Source organism: Adiantum capillus-veneris, chromosome 14, assembly GCF_014529385.1.
Source record: "Adiantum capillus-veneris isolate H3 chromosome 14, ASM1452938v2, whole genome shotgun sequence".
Taxonomy (NCBI): Eukaryota; Viridiplantae; Streptophyta; class Polypodiopsida; order Polypodiales; family Pteridaceae; genus Adiantum; species Adiantum capillus-veneris.
This window is the reverse complement of record NC_140944.1, coordinates 132,040,621-132,060,907: the sequence shown is the minus strand read 5'-3', so window position 1 is coordinate 132,060,907 and position 20,287 is coordinate 132,040,621. Positions and strand designations below refer to the sequence as shown.

The 20,287-nt window shown below is 44.7% G+C and overlaps 2 protein-coding genes across 4 annotated transcripts in view; both read right to left on the bottom strand.

The window, feature by feature from the left end:
• Positions 1 to 20,287, bottom strand: part of NDC1 (NAD(P)H dehydrogenase C1) — a 73,928-nt gene that overhangs the window by 7,090 nt on the left and 46,551 nt on the right. For all 3 annotated transcript variants that reach the window (XM_086529059.1, XM_086529060.1, XM_086529061.1), the window contains 4 exons: positions 17,454 to 17,547; positions 17,138 to 17,353; positions 16,376 to 16,753; positions 16,016 to 16,092 (listed from right to left, as the gene is read on the bottom strand). In XM_086529059.1, coding sequence (XP_086385185.1) covers positions 16,016 to 16,092; positions 16,376 to 16,753; positions 17,138 to 17,353; positions 17,454 to 17,547 — 765 coding nt within the window. The remainder of the gene's footprint in view (positions 1 to 16,015; positions 16,093 to 16,375; positions 16,754 to 17,137; positions 17,354 to 17,453; positions 17,548 to 20,287) is intronic.
• LOC147443146 (uncharacterized) lies at positions 18,246 to 19,687 on the bottom strand. The gene is made up of 2 exons (XM_086529796.1): positions 19,074 to 19,687; positions 18,246 to 19,022 (listed from the first exon to the last, which is right to left on the bottom strand). Exons 1-2 carry the CDS (start codon positions 19,619 to 19,621, stop codon positions 18,371 to 18,373), a joined length of 1,200 nt encoding a protein of 399 aa, XP_086385922.1. The 5' UTR covers positions 19,622 to 19,687; the 3' UTR covers positions 18,246 to 18,370.

Genomic DNA, 20,287 nt, shown 5'->3' with positions numbered 1-20,287 from the left:
TAGGGAGATAGATGGTTTTGTAAAACTTTGAAGTAAACATACACTGCTATGTTCACAAGGGCTAACAAATAGACAGAAACTTAATTCCACATGTGAGATGAAGACCACAATTAGGGAAAGAAGAGTAAAACAGCGGCTAGGCATACTCTGAAAGAAAGGGAAAAAAAAAGGACACCAAGAAAGGGAAGTGGGCAATGTAGTTTAAGATGAGAAAGCTCCATGAAAAGGAAGAAGTACCAAAGTGAGACCTCAGTTGAACTGAATAAAAATACGCAGTCAATTAACAAAATAGGAGAATGCTTAATGAAAGAACACACTTCGTTCATTATAGAGCGGGAATCAATTAAAGAACTTGGGGACAGAAGATAGAAGTGAGCTGAATAGGTGGCAGGTTAATAGGGAGCATAAGGCGCTGGCTAAGGCCAAGCCTGAAGAGGGAGAAGGTACACTGCACACTGCAGGTTAACGTACTAGTGAGGAGAGAATATCGACTTATAGCTTATGGTGAGGGGGTAGCAGCATTTGATCCTAGAGCCATTTACCAAGGGCAAGGAACACCTTCCAGACTCACTAAGTGTACCGCACCTTGTGGCAAAATCTCATATACCAAGTATGGTCCTTGCCAAGCTAGGACCAACTTCTTTGCTTTTTTCTGATTTCAAGCTTGATAAATTAGCACTAGTGATCCTCGCATTATTTTTGGCTTACGGAGATGGCGATCATGCCATGCTTTGCGAGGGAGTTTCTCAGCTTGCAGAGCCTAAGAAGCCAATCTGCGGCTTTCTTCCAACAGGGAAAGACGAGAGGCAGAGGTAGATTTCATACCCCAATTGGCACGCTGACTGCCTACTCAAGGAGATCTAAGTTGAATTCGAGCGGAGTTGTGGATTCCAAGCCGAAGGCTAGTTGAAATGGTGTGTGATTGGTTGTTGCTTTAAAAGAAGTGTGGTATGCCCAGAGGGTGTCGTGGATAGCTTGAGCCCAAGACACCGGTTGGAGATGTCAGGCTTTCCGTAGGAGGGCGATTGGAACCTTGTTTGTGCTCTCAGCTTGCCCATTGGCTCTAGGGTGATAGGCAAAAGATTTGCGATGAAAAATCTTGTAGTTGGCCAGCAAATTTGAAATCATCTCATTAACAAAGTGACTGCCCCGATCGTTGGTGATCTGCAGAGGACAACCAAACCTGCACGATATATTTTTATACAAAAACTTGGCTATAGTATTGCCAGTGCAATCAGTTATTGTTAGTACCTCTGCCCACTTGGTTGCATAATCGGTTGTCACGTGACACATCCAACCCTATGTGTCCGTGAACAAGCTACAACATGACCAAGGTTCAATTCAGTCAAGTCAGTCTAGAATAGGAAGTGATCTGTTTTGTGAGTTTGTTCGCAAACTGTGCATGTCCAGACACTTAGACTAGATGCATATCCTCCGGTTGCACACAGCATGATCATCAGCATTACCATCAGAATCCATCAGGGGAATTTTCCAATGCATTAAATCTATTTTCCCTATTTTTGACGTTTTTCACTTATTATTTTAAGTGACTTTTGTTGGGAACTAGGTAGGGCAATTTTGCTAATGAAATATATAAGGATACCAGAGCTAGCCCTTTCTGGCAGAAGAGGCAGCATGAGCATTGCTCAACAGACAACTTCTCAAGCAAGACCAACCAACAAACCTGGCGTTTTCTTCATGAACAAAGCCAGCGATTTCAGCCTACACCATCAGCGTTTTCAGCCTTGATTTTTTGGCGTTTTTCAGCCCCTGCCCTTGGCGTGTCTGTAGAAGCATTACAGCCCATAAGGGACGTTTCTGCAGCAGTTTCATAGCCAGTAGCATAGCGTTTTTCAGCAGTGCTTCAGCACCAGCAGAGCAGCGTTTTTGCAGCAGATATTCAGCAAATAAACAACAGGAATAACGTTTTTCCTAAGCAGATACAGCCAGCAACTCAGAGTTTTTTTGTCAATAGCCAAACAGCGTTTTTAAACAGCAAACCAGCGTTTTTTGGCATAGCAAGGAGTCAGGTGTTTCCGGCCTTCAAGGCCACAGCAGCAGATAGAAGTCGTCGTCGTCACCATCGTCTTCGAAGCGTTTAGTCTCCCGCATTAGCATCGCTTAGATTTGCATCAGCATCTTGTACCAGATTGTGCAATCAATAGCATAGACCACTCTCGCCATCGAGAGTGGGACTTCGGAAGAGGGTTTTGACAACATTTTGGTTTCGTATTCTCTTCTCTCTCTATCTCTCAGTCTCAGCACCTTCACACACAGTGTCTATCCACTTTGTTTGTGATCACTTGCATTTTCTCACTAAAGAACGGAAGACTCTCCCTTCCCTAAGTAAAAAGGAACCTTGAGCACAGTTCGGAGCACTCATCTTGAGCAAAGTTCAACATTCACTTCTGTTGCACCTTACATTGGTATCAAAGCTTTGGCAGTGTTCGGTATCACTCAAGGAAAGGACCACAAGAATTGTTTTGCTTGTTGCGGTCGCACGTAACCCAAGACCTCTTGGGCGTGCCGATTCCTAATCGTGTTTTTGAAGAGTGACAGGAAACCCAAGAAAGAAGGGCTTGTCTAGCCGCCCCTTGTGCCTCTTTTCACTCATTGAGAGCGGACCGTGCACTTAGCGGCCGGCCAATCGACGTGAGGTGGGAAAAAGCAACCTTGGTGTGAGCGCAAGGCCGCCAAGGGGTGCGCCCGCGGAAAAGAGCAGAACTAAGGTGAAGAGAAGACCCTTCTCTAACACAGGTTGCAAGCGCAAGAAGAACCTCAAGAACCCGAAGACCCTCAAGAACCTCCAGCACCTCAAGACCCTCAAGAACCTCAAGACCCCCAAGAACCCAAGAACCCAAGACCCACAAGAACCCAAGTTCCTCGTGAACTTAAGAACCCAAGACTTCAAGTGTATGGTCATCACCCGAAGCGGAATGGATACTTCGCATGGAGGTGGTGAGCATGAAAGTAGTGAAGAAGAATTTCCTCACCATGGAGGTTTTCCTGACCCTCCCCCTTCGCCATCTACGCCAGGGATTGCACCAAATCCTATGGAGGCTTTCGTCAAGACAATGATAGACATGATGGCACAACAACAAGAAGCGAATCGCGTTGCGCTCACACAACAAGAAGTGACTCGCATTACTCTTGGAGCGTGAAAGATAGGCAGAAGAAAGATAGGCAGAGCGTGCGGCACAGAGTGAACAACGCATGCAAGAGTTGGTCCAACATGTTCTCGCCTCGAAGTCCGAGCCAGCCAAAGATGTTCGTAGTTCATCAAGTGGCGCAAGCCGAGATTCGGACTCCAACAACCGAGTCACAGAGAAGCTCCAGTTCAGTAAGTAAGATGGATGCTACGATTATTCATTCTTGGTTGCAGCAATTTAATGCTTATTTTGCGACAACTAAGAAGATAGGAAATAGCAAGGTTTTGACGGTAGCCATGTACCTTGCCAGTGATGCCATAAATTGGTACCACACATGGCAAGAGGCACAGTTGGCTGCGCACCTAGAGGAAGCCGACGAATTCGCGTCCCTTTCCTTCAATTGGGCCGATTTCCAAGACAATCTCAAGACATGCTTTATGCCACCTTAGTACCTCGCACGATTGAAGGACGATTGGCACGCTCTCAAGCAAAATGGTATGCTAGTTATGTCTTTCTCTAATCGTGTTTTGCAGCTCGACACTCAATTACGCAAATCGGATGCGGAGCGCAAGGAGGCATTCCTATATGGATTAGACGAGTATATCAAGTATGATGTCGAGGTGCTCGATCCAATCGATCTCAACAAGGCGGTAGCAATCGCTTTCGCACTGCAGATAAAGCACAACAAGGGAAAGCCTAAGGAAAACAAGGCTTCCACAAGTATCTCTGAGACTTCTCATAACCATCAGAACGGCAAGAATCGTAAGAATGGTAACTCTTCTAACCAATCTTCCATTAGTCTCTCAGAAAAGAACTCTCAAAGTGAACCTAAGGGTAAAGCTAACACAATTGCTAAACCTAAGGTCACTCCAGATGAAAAGGTAGCACAAGGAATTTTAGAAGGATACATCACGTCGGAAGAGCAAAGCACTTATTCTAAAGAAGGTCGTTGTTTTCATTGTCACATTAAGGGTCACATAAAAAGAACATGTCCTAAGCTTGACTCTAATGAATCTAAAGAATCCACAGAACCCACTTCCTCTGTCAATGCAATAAATGACAACACAAGTGTGCCCCAAGTTTCTCATGACCCTCCCATTGATGAGTCTCTCATTAAATGTTATGTTCATATGATGGGGCAGCGTTTTGTCATATTGTTTGACCCACGCAGTATGCATGATGTGATTAGTCCCTCTCTTGTTGAGAGAGCCCGCCTAGAGGTTAGTCAAAAATCTGTGCCGTCAATTTTGGCCTTAAAAATCATCGGCTTTCATAGGCAAACACATGGCCTTCTTACATTAAGACCGCTCCCAGACTACGACCACAAGCATCACAATATACTTCAAATGACTTTTACAAATCCGCCAAAGTCAATACTGGTCCAGTAGTCAATTTCTCTTTCAGTGTTTAAAAGGCAATCACCTCTATGGGTCCCCACGAGAAAGGGACTCCTTTCTGTGTCAAAACGTGCAACGAGGAAGCTACACCTGCAAACTTTTGAATGAACCGCCAGTACTTGAGAGGAGAAGCAATGGCCATACGCCATCTCGAGCAAATCTTATCAACCGGGTAACTCTTCAGGTGTTTCGCCAATCTCGGGTCCCTAGAGTACTTAATTAATCTGTTCATACATATGCCAATCTACAATTGACGTTTGTACTCTGTTCTGGCAAACTTGTTCGTCGAAAAAAAAATTTGCCCAAATCTTCATTCTTTTCTTCGATTCCCGCACCAGATTATCAACTTTTCTTTGCCTTCCCACTGAGAGGTGTCATCTCTGTCAAATTCTCCACGAGAACCCATGTGTAATCTGGGATTCTTTATGGCTTTATGCCCGTAAAACAAAGCGATGAAGACGGGAACGCGCCCGATGCGCGATGTATGAAGGGTGGGAGTGGCTAATAAGCCCGTGGTCAGAACCGAATAACTTTCACAAAATTCAGTGTGTGCTGCAAAAAGGATTAAATCCTTTGTAGAAGAAGAATCTTTTTGTGCTCTGATACCACTATAAACAAACTTGGACACCCCAAGTCTAGATTCTACCACGACACAACACAGATTCTTCTTCAAAACAGTTCACAAAAGACGACACGGCCCGGCGTAGTTCCGTGCCAAGAGGTATTGGCCCCAAAGAGCGCCCCTTTCGGCATTTATTTTTCTATTAATCTTTAAGCAAAGTACAACTCCCGCGGGTGCTCGCTCTCAAACTCTACGTCCAGATGCTCTGGAGAGTGAGGTTACAAGGAATGCTAAAAAGAGAGCCCCAAAAGCTTTCAAAATCAAAAGCAACTTGATCTAAAAGCTGCCAACAAAAATCAGCCAGCGCAATTTACGGATTTCTGTACAATTTTGCCACGTCATCATGTCAGCGCAAAAAGCGAAATTCCGTACTGCTGCCACGTCAGCCTATCAGCGCGGACTGCAGAATTCCGTACTGCTGTTGTGCCAGCCTGTGCGTACAGTTGCCGCCACATCATCAGGCTGCCATGTCATCAGTTTGTGACATCACCCACCCATCACGTGACGCATCAGGAATATCCGCTTCCCAGTCTCTCCTACCGTACTAAAGGTACAACCCCTTTGCGATGCTTAATATCACCCATCATATGACACATCAGAGTTGTCCGTTCCTGATGGCTTTTAATAATTCCTGTAGATCTATAGTTCCTAACCTTACGATCCAAGTGCACACATTTACATATTCTAATTTTAATAAAAAGAAATTACTCAAAAAAATAAGAAAATGGTCCATTTAGCAACACAAAGCTTTGTTCGGGGTTCTTGGAACTGAACCTTTGAACACATCCTCTCCAATCCTCCCAAGGCCACATACGCTCTAGTCAATCTAGTCTCTGCGAGAGAGAGAGAGAGAGAGAGAGAGAGAGAGAGAGAGAGAGAGAGAGAGAGAGAGAGAGAGAGAGAGAGAGAGAGAGAAAATGAAATGAAATGAAATGTTATATTAAACGTCCTCAAAAGGCCAAAATGACCTATGAGACCAAACTGATACAATCCTTGTGGGTCTAATCCCAATGTATGGGTACAAAAATAAAAATGAAGTGAAGTAAAGTGAAAGACTAAAATCATCATCATCATCATCGTCTGGGTACAAAAATAAAATGAAGTAAAGTGAAAGACTAAAAAGTCAGATTGAAAATCATCATCATCATCATCCATGCCCGAGGATGCCCAGCATTGGGCGGTGTTCGAGAAAGTATTGCATCGGTTGCTGAAGAGCTTCGTCAATGTCCGCCTCTCTAAATAGTCGTATTGGGTGTCTCCCATGTGGTGCTAGAATAGTCTTGATTCTCTCGTGGAGCCTCCGTCGATGTCGTGGTTGCCCCCGTAGACGTCGTCATCTAGCTCTCCCGAGCTCAATGGCTCTGTCCACTAATATACCTCTGGTAGAAGTGGGCTCCGAAGTCTGTTGTGAAGCATTCTCATCCAACTGCCGAGTCCTTGCTCTATAGTAGTCAGTGATCTCCCTCTGTGAATGTCTCCCACTACCTGGTCTCCTCAAGACACTCTCCCTGTGGCTACGCAGCTCTAGCAAAAACAACACGAGGCATCTCTGATCCTGATATCTCAAGACTCTGGCCAACGGTCTAAAGACCTCTCTGAATAGACACTGAAAGCGGCCTCGTATCTCATAGTATACCGGACAATGACAAATGTGATGTAACTCTGTCTCTGGCTCTATATGACACAACTGGCATATCCTGGCCTCTGTTGGTACTCTCCAAAATCTGTCAGTTTCAATCTCTGGTTGAGGCGATGATGTGCACATCTGACCAATAGCACATCGTATCCCATAGAAGAAATGAGTGTCCATATAGGCCGGTCTGATCACATATCCATCCTCTATTAGTTGGAGGAGATGCTCACTATAGAAAGCCACCTTAGTGCCCAACTCTTGTACCGGCTGTATCTATGTGCTTTTGGTATCTAGTTGAATCAAATCGTGACGTATAAGTCTAGTGGTCTCTGTCAGTGTGAGAGAAAGGGAGGGTGCATCCAAGGAGTACTAGAATGGAGGCTATATATCCATGTTGAAGCCATGTGACTGAAACCATGATGTCATCTACCCATACCAACATGTTGTCCCCTTGTAGCGCTAGATGTCGGGATGACTTGTCACAAACTGGTGACGTGGCTACCCGGTACACACACACACACCGCCTTGCTGAAGTGGTGACGTGGCAGCAGCGTACAGATACTCCCGGAAAACGTGGCGGATCCTGCAGGCTGCTGACGTGGCAGATTGCGTACGGAACTAACACGTGGCTGATGGTGTATGGAATGCCAGCTTTTGGCGTGGGCTGCTTTTCTACAGAAGGAACTAGAAATCCTACGTAATTTGAAGTTCCTTTATTTACTAAGGCATAAGAGAAAGAGAGAGAAAGAGCTTTTGCTTTATTTATTGCAAGGCTTTTGAAAGCCCTTGATTTTTGGGACAGCTTTTGGGGCTCTGCTTTTGGCATCCCTTGTAAACCTTTAAATAAGTGGGCAGGCCTCCCACTTATCAAAGCATCTGGACGCAAAGTTTGAGAGTGAGAGCCTCTCACTCACTTGCACTTTTGCAACGGATTAATACAAAAAGAAATACCGAAAGGGGCGCCAGTCTTTGGGGCCAATATCTCTAGGCACGGAACTCCGTCGGGCCAGTGTCGAATCAATTGTGAATAGTGAATTGTTTAGAAGTGATTTATTGTGGTGTCGCAGTAGATTCTAGACTTGGAGTGTCCAAGTCTGTTACAGTTGTATCAGAGCACGGCCGATTTCTCTTCTACAAGAAATCCGATCCTTTTTACGCGGCACTTATGGCTTCAAAAAGAGATCAATCGACTTCCTCTGCATCCGGAGATGCGGGAAGAGACCACAACAAAGATTCACGCCAGGAGTACGGCCCGCGTCGGCCTACTCACGCAGAGATCGAAGAGATGGAGCGTCGACAATTGATCGGCGATGAAACAAAGATGATACTTAATTTTGCGAAGGACCCAAAATTTGCAAAATATATGAGCCAGACCTCTTTCGATGAGATGCACTCACAGTGGCGGCAAACCACAAAACCACCCCTCAAACCGGCTCTCAAGAAACCTCCTACTCCCAAGATGTACACAGAGCAAGAATTAGAAGAGGTGGTTGATGCACGAATTGCTCAGCTTTTTGACGCGCAGAACAAAGCTAAAAAGCACGACAAAAAGCAGAAGAAAGGTGCTGACTTCCTAGGTTATTTGGGTCGTCAGTCTACATTTGAGTCGGCAAGAAAAACAGACGAAGCATGTTCAATTTGAAGGAGTACCCAGTTCTTCTTCTTCTTCTTCTTCTTCTTCTTCGAGTTCTTCTAGCTCCTCTGACTCGAGCGAAGAAGATAGAAAAGGCAAAAAGCGAAGCAAAAAGCAAAGCTTCAGAAAGGGCAAGAAAAAGGCAAAGAAGCCTAAATCTCCCCTTGTGGTTGACAGTTCTACAGAGGACTCGTCTTCAGATAGTTCGGACTCTGACGACAACAGCTTCTATGCAAAGAAGACAAATTTTTATAAAGCCAACCAGTATGACTTTCTAGAAGATAAAAGCAAGAAAGTCCGAGAGTTTAAGGAAGGTGGACAGTCAATTAAATTTGACACGTTTTCTGGTTATAGAGATGCTTCAAAGGCTTTGTCTTTTATACAGTAGTTTGACATAGCTTTCTCACAAGGGCGTTACTCAGAGCACTCCAAGATTCGGAGGGCTGCCTCTTACTTTAAGGGGAATGCTCGAACTTGGTGGTCCACGCTTCTATTAAACAAGATAGCGCCAGTTAAATGGCTGAAATTCAAAAGGCTTTTTATTTCTTCTTGACTGACTCGAGAGTATGAACGCGACATACGAACTGCTTGGAAGCATCTGTGGATGACCAAGAAGGATACAGTGGAGGCTTATTGCAAGAGATTCTGGAGCTCTTTTCTACCCGCCTCTTCATTTAAGAAGATCTCGTTCAAAGAGCAGATTGAGCGGTTTACCTTGGGTCTTCCTACAGAGATCTGAGATCACTGCTTAGAACAAAAGTCAGCTTCCATTCAGCTTCCATTTAGGAGTTGATAAGTCATGCAAAACGGGGTTTTGCCATTTACTCAGGCAATTTGACCCACCCCACAAATGAGATCATGACGCAAAGGGCCAAACAGACTTCGAAAAATGAAAGTAGAAAGAGAAAGAGCAACCCAGGAAAAAAAGAAAAGGATGCACGACCCAAACTCACTCCTCAAGAGAGAACTCTCTACATCAAGGAGGGGAAGTGCTTTGGATGCGGGGAAACCGGGCATATCTCCGTGAAGTGCCCTAAAAAGGCACAGAAAGAACAAAATGACAAGGACGATGAGAGGCTTGAGAGTTCGAGAGCAACTAAGGAACGTGGACGAAAAGGCAAGATGAAAACAGGACTGGTTCGAGATTGCGTGGATACTGACCCTAACACGATGGACGAGAGTACATAACTTTGCCGTGCTTGGGACAAAGTAAAAGACCAAGAAGCCTTGATCTTCTTTGATGGAGGAGTCAAGGCCAACTTCATTTCACCAGAATTGGCAGCACGGCTCGAGATCACACCCGATCGGATGGGACCACTAGCAGAGGCAGTTCTAGCGGCACCCGACAGGGATGTAGCCATTACACCTGTCATTGGCAAACTTCGGTTGCATTGTCAAGGGTATTTGGGACATGAGGACTTCTATATAATTCCTTTGGAAGGTTGTGATGTCCTCTTGGGGATTCCCTGGTACCACAAGAACAACGCCGTGGTCGACTATAAGACGAGAAAAGCGACTTTGACCACAGAGAAGGGCAAAATCATTGTACTCGATGTCAAACTTAAGGGCGAGTCTGTCCCTATTGTATCGGCTTCGGCCATTTCAAAATTAATGAAATCCAGTCTGTTTGTTTACTCGATCTTTTTGAAAGAGTTGAATGATGAGGATAGGACAAATATGTCTGAACTTGATAAAGAACGCCAAGATTTTCTCCACACTCATGCCGATTGCTTCTCAGAGGGCCTGCAAGGCGAGTTACCACCCGCTCGTCCTGAAGATCATACCATTGATCTGATTCTTGGAAGCACACTACCGAATTGGCCACCTTATCGTGTGAGCCGCGCCTAAAACGAAGAAATTATGAACCAAGTGAAAGACCTCTTGGTAAAAGGATCTTGTCCAGCCTAGTACTTCACCGTACTGCTCTCTAGTGTTGTTGGTTTTGAAGAAAGACGGATCTTGGAGAATGTGCATCGATTATAGATCTCTCAACAAAATCACCATCAAGAACAGATTTCCGATTCCTAGAATCGATGATATACTTGACCGACTTCAGGGATCCTCGTGCTTTAGCAGGATCGACTTGAAAAGTGGATATCACCAGATCCGAATCGCGCCGGGAGATGTCCACAAGACAACCTTTCGGACGGCTTTTGGGTTATTTGAGTTTTTGGTCATGCCTTTTGGCCTAGCCAATGCTCTTGTGACATTTAACCGGATGATGGACAGGATTTTTCGAGAGTACAAACTATTTGTTGGCACTTTCTTTGACGACATCATTGTTTTCTCCAAGGATGAGGCAAAACATAAAGTACATCTGCTTCAAGTCTTTCAAGCATTATGAGATCACAAGTTGGTGATTAATGCGAAGAAAAGTGAATTTTTCCTACTAGAGATACACTTTTTGGGACACATTGTCTCAGCAGCGGGAGTGCAGATGGATCCGGCCAAGATAGAGACTATCCGTGATTGGCCCGATTTGAAGAATGTCCATGAAGTTACAAGCTTCTTGGGATTGTGTTCGTACTCCAGGCGGTTCATTAGAAAGTTTGCAGAGGTCGCTTCCCCTTTGCATACCTTGATACAGAAAGGAGTCCCTTTCTCATGGGGACCCACAGAGGTGACTACCTTTCAACACTGAAAGAGAAATTGACTACAGGACCAGTTTTGACTTTGCCAGACTTGCAGAAGTCATTTGAAGTATATTGTGATGCTTGTGGTCGTAGTCTGGGTGTGGTCTTAATGCAAGAAGGCCATGTCATTGCCTACGAGAGCCAACTGTTCTCAAGGTCGGAATTGACAGCGCAGATTTATGAGAAAGAGCTTTTGTCTGTTATCCATGCTCTTACTCAGTGGCGCTATTACCTACTCGGAGCGGATTTTACTGTCTTTACAAACCATCAGAGTTTACACTACTTCTTGTCACAGAAGCAGCTATTGGAAAAGCAGATGCGGTGGGCGATCTTGTCATAGTTTCACTTCCAGATTGTCCATGTGCAAGGATAGAAGAATTTGGTGGCAGATGCTTTGTCTTGGAAGCCGTTGGTTCTGGCCATTTCCGCGATACATCGTAGGAGCTTCCAGGATATGGTCGATCAGTATGCCACAGCTACAGATTTTGCAGACATTTTCACAAGGATATGGAATGGGGAGACAGTAGCCGGATATTCCATTTCGGATGGCTAGTTGATGAGGGTAACCATGTTGTGCGTTACACAGCCGTTGAGGGAAAAGGTTATGACCGAATGCCACTGTCCGCCTTTTACGGGTCACCGCGGCATTGCTACCACCTTGAAAGAGGTAGAGAGATACTTCTTTTGGCCGAGACTCAAGAAAGATGTGGACGAGTTTGTGCGCAGATGCTTGGTATGCCAAAAGGTCAAGTTTGACAGGCATAAAGCACAGGGATTGTTACAACCTTTGCCCATACCTACCCGCCCATGGGAAAGTATTGCAATGGATTTCATTTTTGATCTCCCGAGAACTCAGAGTGGTCACATGGTATCTGGACTATTATCAAGCAGGCTCATTTCATTCCACTGAAGAAAACAGTCAAGCCGGATCACTTAGCGAGACTGTTTGTGACCCAGATCTTCAAATTACATGGCATGCCCGAGACGATTGTCTCCGACAGGGACCCTAGATTCACAAGTTTGTTTTGGAAGGCAATTTGGGAGAACATTGGCACGCGGTTGCAGTTCTCCTTATCTTTCCGCCCACAGACTGACGGGCAATCTGAGATTGCTAATTTAGTGATTTTAGATTTATTGAAGTCTTACATCTCGGATCAGAAGACTCAATGGGAAAAGTATCTACCTTTGGTGGAATTTGCCTACAATAACACGATACACTCTTCGATGGGGAAGGCGCCATTTGAGATTATTGAAGGTGATGCGAAGGTTCCACCCTTCCTAAGCACGAAAGATAAGATTTTTGAAGTTGATGAGTACACGCGCGACTTGGACACGGCTTTTGCCAAGGTCCGCGAGGCTTTGCAAAAATCTCAGGAAAGACAGAAAAAGGCAGCAGATCGCCATCGTCGCGATTTGAAATTGAAGGAGAATGATTGGATGCTCTTACGTTTTGAAAAGACACGCCTGAGAAAGAAAAAGGGAAAGGAGAGGCTTTTTCCAAAGCTTAGTATGCGATACTACGGACCTTTCCAGATCTCCAAAAAGATCAATGATGTCTCCTTCCGATTGAAGCTCCCTAACGCTTGGAGGATTCACAATACATTTCATGTAAGTCTCTTAAAACCTTTTAAAGGTGATGTGCCCGAAGATGGGGAGCCTAATGAGCAACCCCAAGTGGAAGAAAACGAGGAGATCCTTGTTCCTGAACAGATATTGGCACATAAGGACAGAAAGAATAAGGGTAAAGTGAGAAGGCGGTTCTTGGTTAAATTCAAGAATTATCCTGTATTGGATGCGAAGTGGATGGAGGAGGAGGACCTAGCAGATACTCCTCAAATTGTGAAACTTTACCTTGGAGCTTTTGATTTAGCATAGTCTACTCCAAATGGAACCCCGAATTCAGCTTGGCCGGAGATTTGGTGCAGTGGGTTTGCACAAGAGGGGAGTTACTCCGCTCCTTTGTCAACAGAAGCCTCGATTTTTGAATACTAGAGTCAGTGATGTCTCTTTGAGCTTCAGGGATACGGAGAGCTGACAATATTCTGCTGAAGACTTTATGAAATGGGATTCCGGATAATATGAAACTGATTTGTTCTTGACTTGTTTAAGTGCAGGAACTGTTAGATGAAATGACTGTAGTATTTTGGTCTGAATGATCTCGATAGACATGGTTGCAATAGGGATTAGTCAATCGGGCATCTATGAGGTCCTGAGTGGATCTAGATGCGATTGCTAATTGCATTGCTGATAAATCATGGTCTGAGATCTGAATGAATGTTGAATGTGATTTGTCATGTGATGTCCTGTGATGTGTGATGTGACTGTCGATTGGTACATGTGCTAGATGTGTGTTCCTAGCGCTCGGTACTAACAGTCAGTGTCTGCTAAGACAGTTTATGGCCTCTGTTTGTTTTGCAGGCGTAATCGAGGGCGATTACAATGCTTTCAAGAGGGGGGTATGTCACAAACTGGTGACGTGGCTACCCGGTACACACACACACTGCCTTGTTGAAGCGATGACGTGGCAGAAGCGAAAGGATACGCGGCGGATCCTACGGGCTGCTAATGTTGCAGATTGCGTACGGAACTGACACGTGGCTGACGGTGTACGGAATGCCAGCTTTTGGCGTGGGCTACTTTTCTACGCAAGGAACTCGAAATCCTACGTAATTTAAAGTTGCTTTATTTACTAAGGCATAAGAGAAAGAGAGAGAAAGAGCTTTTGCTTTATTTATAGCAAGGCTTTTGAATGCCCTTGATTTTTGGGGCTCTACTTTTGGCATCCCTTGTAAACCTTTAAATAAGTGGGCAGGCCTCCCACTTCTCAGAGCATCTGGATGCAGAGTCTGAGAGTGAGAGCCTCCCACTCACTTGTACTTTCAAAAAGAAATACCGAAAGGGGCGCCAGTCTTTGGGGCCAATATCTCTAGGCACAGAACTCCGCCGGGCCAGTGTCGAATCAATTGTGAACTCTGAACTGTTTTGAAGTAATTTATTGTGGTATCACAATAGATTCTCGACTTGGAGTGTCCAAGTCTGTTACATGACTCAAGAGCTAGCCGAGCATATCTGTCTCTGGAAAGGTCCCATAGATTATGCATGAAGGAGACTAATCTAGTAAGGACCTCAACTACGAGAGGGGGGGCAGCTAGCTCAGCTCAAATAATCTCAAGTGGCACTGAGGCCTACCTCTTGACCCACTATGGTGTGGTGTTAAACACCATGACCTTGGTTTTCCTGAGGTTAACAAACAATCCACTATCGCCCAAATCCACTATCGTGGGCAAATGTGTGCAAAGCATCTAAATGACGATACATCCCCTCCGGCAGTGAACCAAATTAGAAATCCCCTCTCGAGTGCGTACATGCCCCACTACTAACTTGTATAGAGCAACGCTCCCCCAAATAAACTCTTTGGGTAGCAGCCTACGCATCAATCTAGCTTTGAGCACTGTATCAAAGGCTTTGCGGAAGTCCACAAAGAACAATAGAACGGTTGAACATCACTGCTAGAAGCTCTGCAAGCAAATTTCTGGCATGTATAAAATGCTCTACTACCAGGCCATCGTGATCATATGCTCTCCTAATCTTCATCCTGTCAATGGCTTTCTTTACCATCTCAGCCGTAAAGAAAGCACCTGTATGGGCATGGCTCTGGTGGATCTGGAAGAGGTGGCTGCCCCGAGACTGTGTAGAGAGATGATGCATACTAACCCTAGACCTCCATAGAAGTGATGATCGGTGGAGGGGGAGTGCTCATGGAAGAGTCGCTATGCCTCGCCTGAATCCTGGCTCAAAAATACTGATACAAATCTTGCTCTAGCTGAGCTAGAAACGTCCTCTTCTTCCGTCGTACCAAACGCCGAAAAGCAATCCATGACTGCCTGCGAGTAATGACTCCTAGAAGTACCTCCCTCTGAAGTCGGGCTCTAGTCTCTCTGCACTGCTCATAATTACTCCTAGAGAGATAATATTGCCCCCTGCTTGAGAAGTTGGACCCTTCCTAAACTAGCAATCCTATCTTGAAGGGAATGCACAGGCATGGTGGTTGATTGTTTTACGCCAAGCCAAAAGCACCTCGCAGTTGGGTTGGATTTAAGAGATAAATTTCTTCTCATTGGTTGACACCCAATACGAACCAGAAATTTTGACGACACAGAATCATCTGCAGATGGAGGAGGAAGATACGCTTTCCACCTGCAGCTGGAGACATTGGGACACGTTTCTACCCGTAGCTTCTTCCTGAAAGGTTTCCCTTGAAGAACAGATGGAGCAATACTTTTGAGTCTACCTAAAGAACTACAGAGATACTGTCCAAAGCAAAAGTCTTTCAGTATTCAACAACTTGAAGACTATGCTTTGGATGGTTATTCCATGTTGACAGGCTCCTTGACATTCATTACAGATACACACGTCCAAGTCTTTGGAAATTTCCAAGGGAAAGAAGAAGAGTAAAAGTTGACTCAGAAAAAGAAGCCCACAAGTCCAAATGTCTGCTGAGCAGAAGGCAGAGTGTTACAAGTTCAGGCAGCTCAGATAGGGCTAAGAGACGGTCCAGACATTCATCAGTCTGTGGCAACCAAGACCATTTTCCATGTTGGAGCACAGTCTTCATTGGCAATATGACAGCATTCAGGGCAGGTCAGATAGGGCTAAGAGATGGCCCAAGACCTTTTCTCACTTTGGAGCGAGGCCTTCAATGGCATTACAGATCACCTGTTTGGCTTTCCCTCCTCCCATTCTGCGACAAAGCCATTGTCCATTCTTTGTCACTCGTTTTGGGAACGTCACCCCCCTTTGTCCAGTTTATTCTCATGGTAGGGGTGATGTAGCCAACAGGGTAGATTTTAAGATAAATAGAAGGATCTTTTTTGAGCAACTGAAAAAAAAAAAACCTTAAACCGTGTTCCACACCTAGATGTGCTCCTGAAAAAGATGTATCAATTACCTGAAGGGCAATAAGGGTCTGTTGTTAATGGCAGCCCACAGGTTCCATCCACAGTAATCTGCTTGTTGAAATGCGACCTGAATACAAGTGAAAAATAAACAAATTTTAGACACCATTCCAATGTAAAGGTAAGCACAGCAGCTAAACCCCATGTTCGTAAATAGTTGCCGTCGTTTTCCTGTAGTATGTTTACCAGGACTCCATAAACATGCCACCGTTAGCTGTCTTACAACAATTTTGAGCACACACAGGAGATCCCCATTGCTTTTCCTACAAATCTGGAGTAAAGGCCTAAGCACTTCCACAAATAATGGGGCGCTAAATTAAGAACAGTATGAACACCTACAAAAATCATATTACCTGTGCTGTTGCTTGCAATGGCTGGTTAGAGCTATCTCGTAAGAAAGAAGAATCTCCAACTGCAAAAATCTGGAGGTATCCTCTCACCCTTAGCGTGTCATCAGTCTCCACTTGCCCCCTTCCATTCATAGGAAAAGGGTGAGATTTAGAGCCTGAAATCTCTGATGGCAAAGCTGGCTTGCCTCCAACAGTCCAAAAGATCATATCAGCTGGCAGAGTCATGCTTGGGCGTCCAGAGCGCTTGGAAGGCTTATTTGCAGACCTCAGTTCAAGAAGGTAAGGGAATTGTTCTCCAGATGCATTATCCTCTGCAGAAACTTTCTTAATTTCGGTGGCAAAGACCCCAAGAATAAGTTCCACACCTCTGGATGAAAGAACCTGCAGCAATACGATAGACATACTTTTTTTATTAGTACCTTGTATATACAAAAAACAAACAAATAACAAAACGTTGCTTCATAAAATGCCAAGGGAACAGGATGAGCCTGTTGAAATTCAATCAAACCATAAGAAATAAAGGATTCCTTTTAATCATCAATCGATGCCAATACTTGTAAGCAGAAACTAGCAACATCTTCCATTATTAGTTGAATACTTTGTGTGTTGAGTACACTTGCCTCTATGAAAGGAAAAAATTCAGCAAATACACTAACTATGTGATTGCAAGGAGAAACTAGTAACAAGCATCAAAGGGATAACGCCCATTCCAAGGTAGAAACTTCATGTTAAGTTGGGAGCTACAGTTCAATACAGGACACTAGCCTTGTAAGCTGCTTCTCTGTTTCCGACAGGTGCTGATGTGCAAATATCCGGTGCAACATCTACCATTTGCATCTTGCCCCGATCTCCAAGCCTTTCTGCTAAGGTAGCCGCAAGTTCTACACCGCAGTATCCAGCTCCAACCACCACCAATCGTATTGGAGGTTTTCCAGACCCAAACCTCTCCCGTTCCAACTTTCTCAGCTGCCTCTCAATTTCCTGTTACCGTAATCAACCACACTCCTGATTAGGACATGATCTGCAATAGCATAAAGTAACAACTTAAGTGCCAAACACAAAAAAATACAAGCATAGATACCAGCACATCTTCCAGGGAGGAAAATGGTATTGCATACTCGGTAGCTCCTGGAACAATATCCCTCTTGCTCTCAGACCCCAAAGCCAGTACCAGCCTGATCTGTCCACCAGTTCATCAGAGGGTCAAATACTCAAAATAGTGGGCATGGAAATTACTATTAGACCCATCACTATTTTAGCATCTATGACAGCCTATTCAAGCTTACAAGCAATACTGTTAGATTGGGTGCAGTTAACTCCCAAGAATGGTTCATATCTTCACCAAAGTAGAGTCGCAATATACATTAAACAAGGCCTTTATTAAAACCCACACACTATGACCCCCAATCAGCATGTCCCACTAGAGATACTACCTCCCTGACTACACACCACATGACACACCTAAAAATACCTCGGTAAGAAACCCTAAAAATCATGCTGCTTTTTAACATCTGTAAACTCTGGCACACAGAATGAACAGTTTCACAAGGTTCATGCTAGAAAGATAATGCATGTTACAATTACCACAACAGTACGATTAATGCAAAACTAACGTATGAGAGAGAGAAATGAAATAAAATGAAATGATATATTAACGTCTTCAAAAGGCCAAAATGACCTATGATACCAAGCTGTTACAACATAGTGAAGCTGATACCATGTCCGGAATCAAAAAGAATTGAAACAAAAAATACAACTACTACAAGCTGGGACTGTGTGAATGTGCCAGCTAATACAAAAGGTGCCCAGTACAATGTGTAGAGCAATGAGAGAAAGGGGGGAGGGGGGGGGGAGAAGATATGGTAGAGATCCATCCTCATCTGCACTCTGGACGTCGAGAAAGTATGGCTCAAATCCTCTGCCATAGTCTCCGTCGATATTGTGTAGCTCCTCTCCTCAATCGCGGTCGTCTAGGTCTCCCTAGCTCCAATGCTCGGTCTATGAGAATGCTAGTAGTGGTAGTATGAGTGCGGGCAGAGCTCTGCAATGGTGGTTGCTTCTCTGGGTGTCCAATAGTGTAAAGAAATCTGTAATCTGTCTCTGGGACTGTCTCTCTCCAGCTCTCCTCAGCAAAGTGTCTCTATGTCTGTGTAACACAAGTAGGTACAATCCAAGACATCTTTGATCCTCATAACTCATGACCCTAGATAGAGGCCCAAAACCCTCTCTGAATAGACAATGAAAACGGCCTTGTATCTCATAGTACACTGTGCAATGACATATGTAATGTAACTCTGTCTCTGGCTCTAGATGACATAAGCGGCATATCCTACTATCTGCTGGTATCCCTCCAAATCTGCCGGTCTCAATTTCGAGCTGATGTGAGGATGTGCGTATCTGGCCAATGGCACAAGGCAAACCATGAGAAAGATGTGTCCCCATATAGCTAGGTCGACTCACAAACCCATCCCCTGTGAGGTGGAGAAGATGATCTCTATAGAAAGCCATCTTCGTGCCCAGCTCCTGTACCGGCTCTATCCATGTCCTCCTCATGTCCAGCTGGATCAAATCCTGATAGATGAGTCTACTAATCTCCACCCGTGTCAGAGACATCAAGGGTGCTTGTAGAGAGTACTGAAAAGGAGGTAGCCTGTCCATGGTGAAGCCATGTGTTTGAAACCATGATGTCATCTGTGCATACCAGCATGATGTATCCCTCTGTAGAGCTAATTGTCTGGAGGACTCTAGGGCCAACCTAGCATATCTATCTATGGTAGTATCCCATAGGTTGTGTACAAAGGAGACTGATATGGTACGCGCCTCAATCTCCATAGGGGGGGCAGCTAACTCCGCTCGAATGATATCATGCAGTACGGAGGCCTTGGCTCTAATCAGCCGAGAGATCGTAGATACCAAGGGCCTCTCCATACGTTTCCAACCATCCTGGCCTACAGAAGGTCTCCAAATTTGCACCCCATATAGCATAGTAGAGGCAACCAAAGTATCAAAAAGCCATAACTTTGTCCTAGGTTCCTGGAACTGAACCTGCAAACACGTCCTCTCCAATCGTCCCAAAGCCCTATAAGCTCTAGTCAGTCTAGTCTCTGCTGTTCTTCTCAAAGAAAATCTCGGCCCAATAAAGACTACCCCTAGGTAGGTGTATGCATCTGTATACTCCACAATCTCCTGACCATATGTGAAAGTAGGTGTTGATCTCCCGATCCACTGTGGTGTGGTGTTAAACACCATAACCTTGGTTTTACCAAGATTTACACACAATCCACTATCCTCGGCAAAATTGTGTAACGCATCCAGATGTCGCTGCATACCCTCTCGTGAGTCAGATATCAACACAATATCATCAGCATATACCAACAATGGGATCCACATCCCTACCAACTGGGTACCTCTGGCACCCTCTCTGTCAATGTAATCAGACACCTCATCAACATACATACCAAATAGACTAGGAGACAATCGGCAGCCCTGTTTCACCCCAATAGTAGAGTGAACTAAATCAGTTACCCCTTCCGGAGTGCGTACATGTCCCATCACTCATCTGTACAAAGCCATAATCGCCCAAATCAACTCTATGGGCACCCCCATCTCCTCTAGTCTGCGCATCAATCGAGCTCTCGGTACCATGTCAAATGCTTTGCGGAAATCCACAAAGCTACAATAAATCCGTCTTCCATGTGACCTGCCCTCCTCAATGATGGCTCTGAGTGTCAAAATATGAGAGAGAGAGAGAGAGAGAGAGAGAGAGAGAGAGAGAGAGATGAAATGAAATGTTATATTAAACATCTTCAAAAGGCCAAAATGATCTATGAGACCAAATTGATACAATCCTTGTCAATCTAATCCAATGTCTGTGTAAGGTGCAGCGGAAGTGAATGTTAAACTTTGCTCAAGATG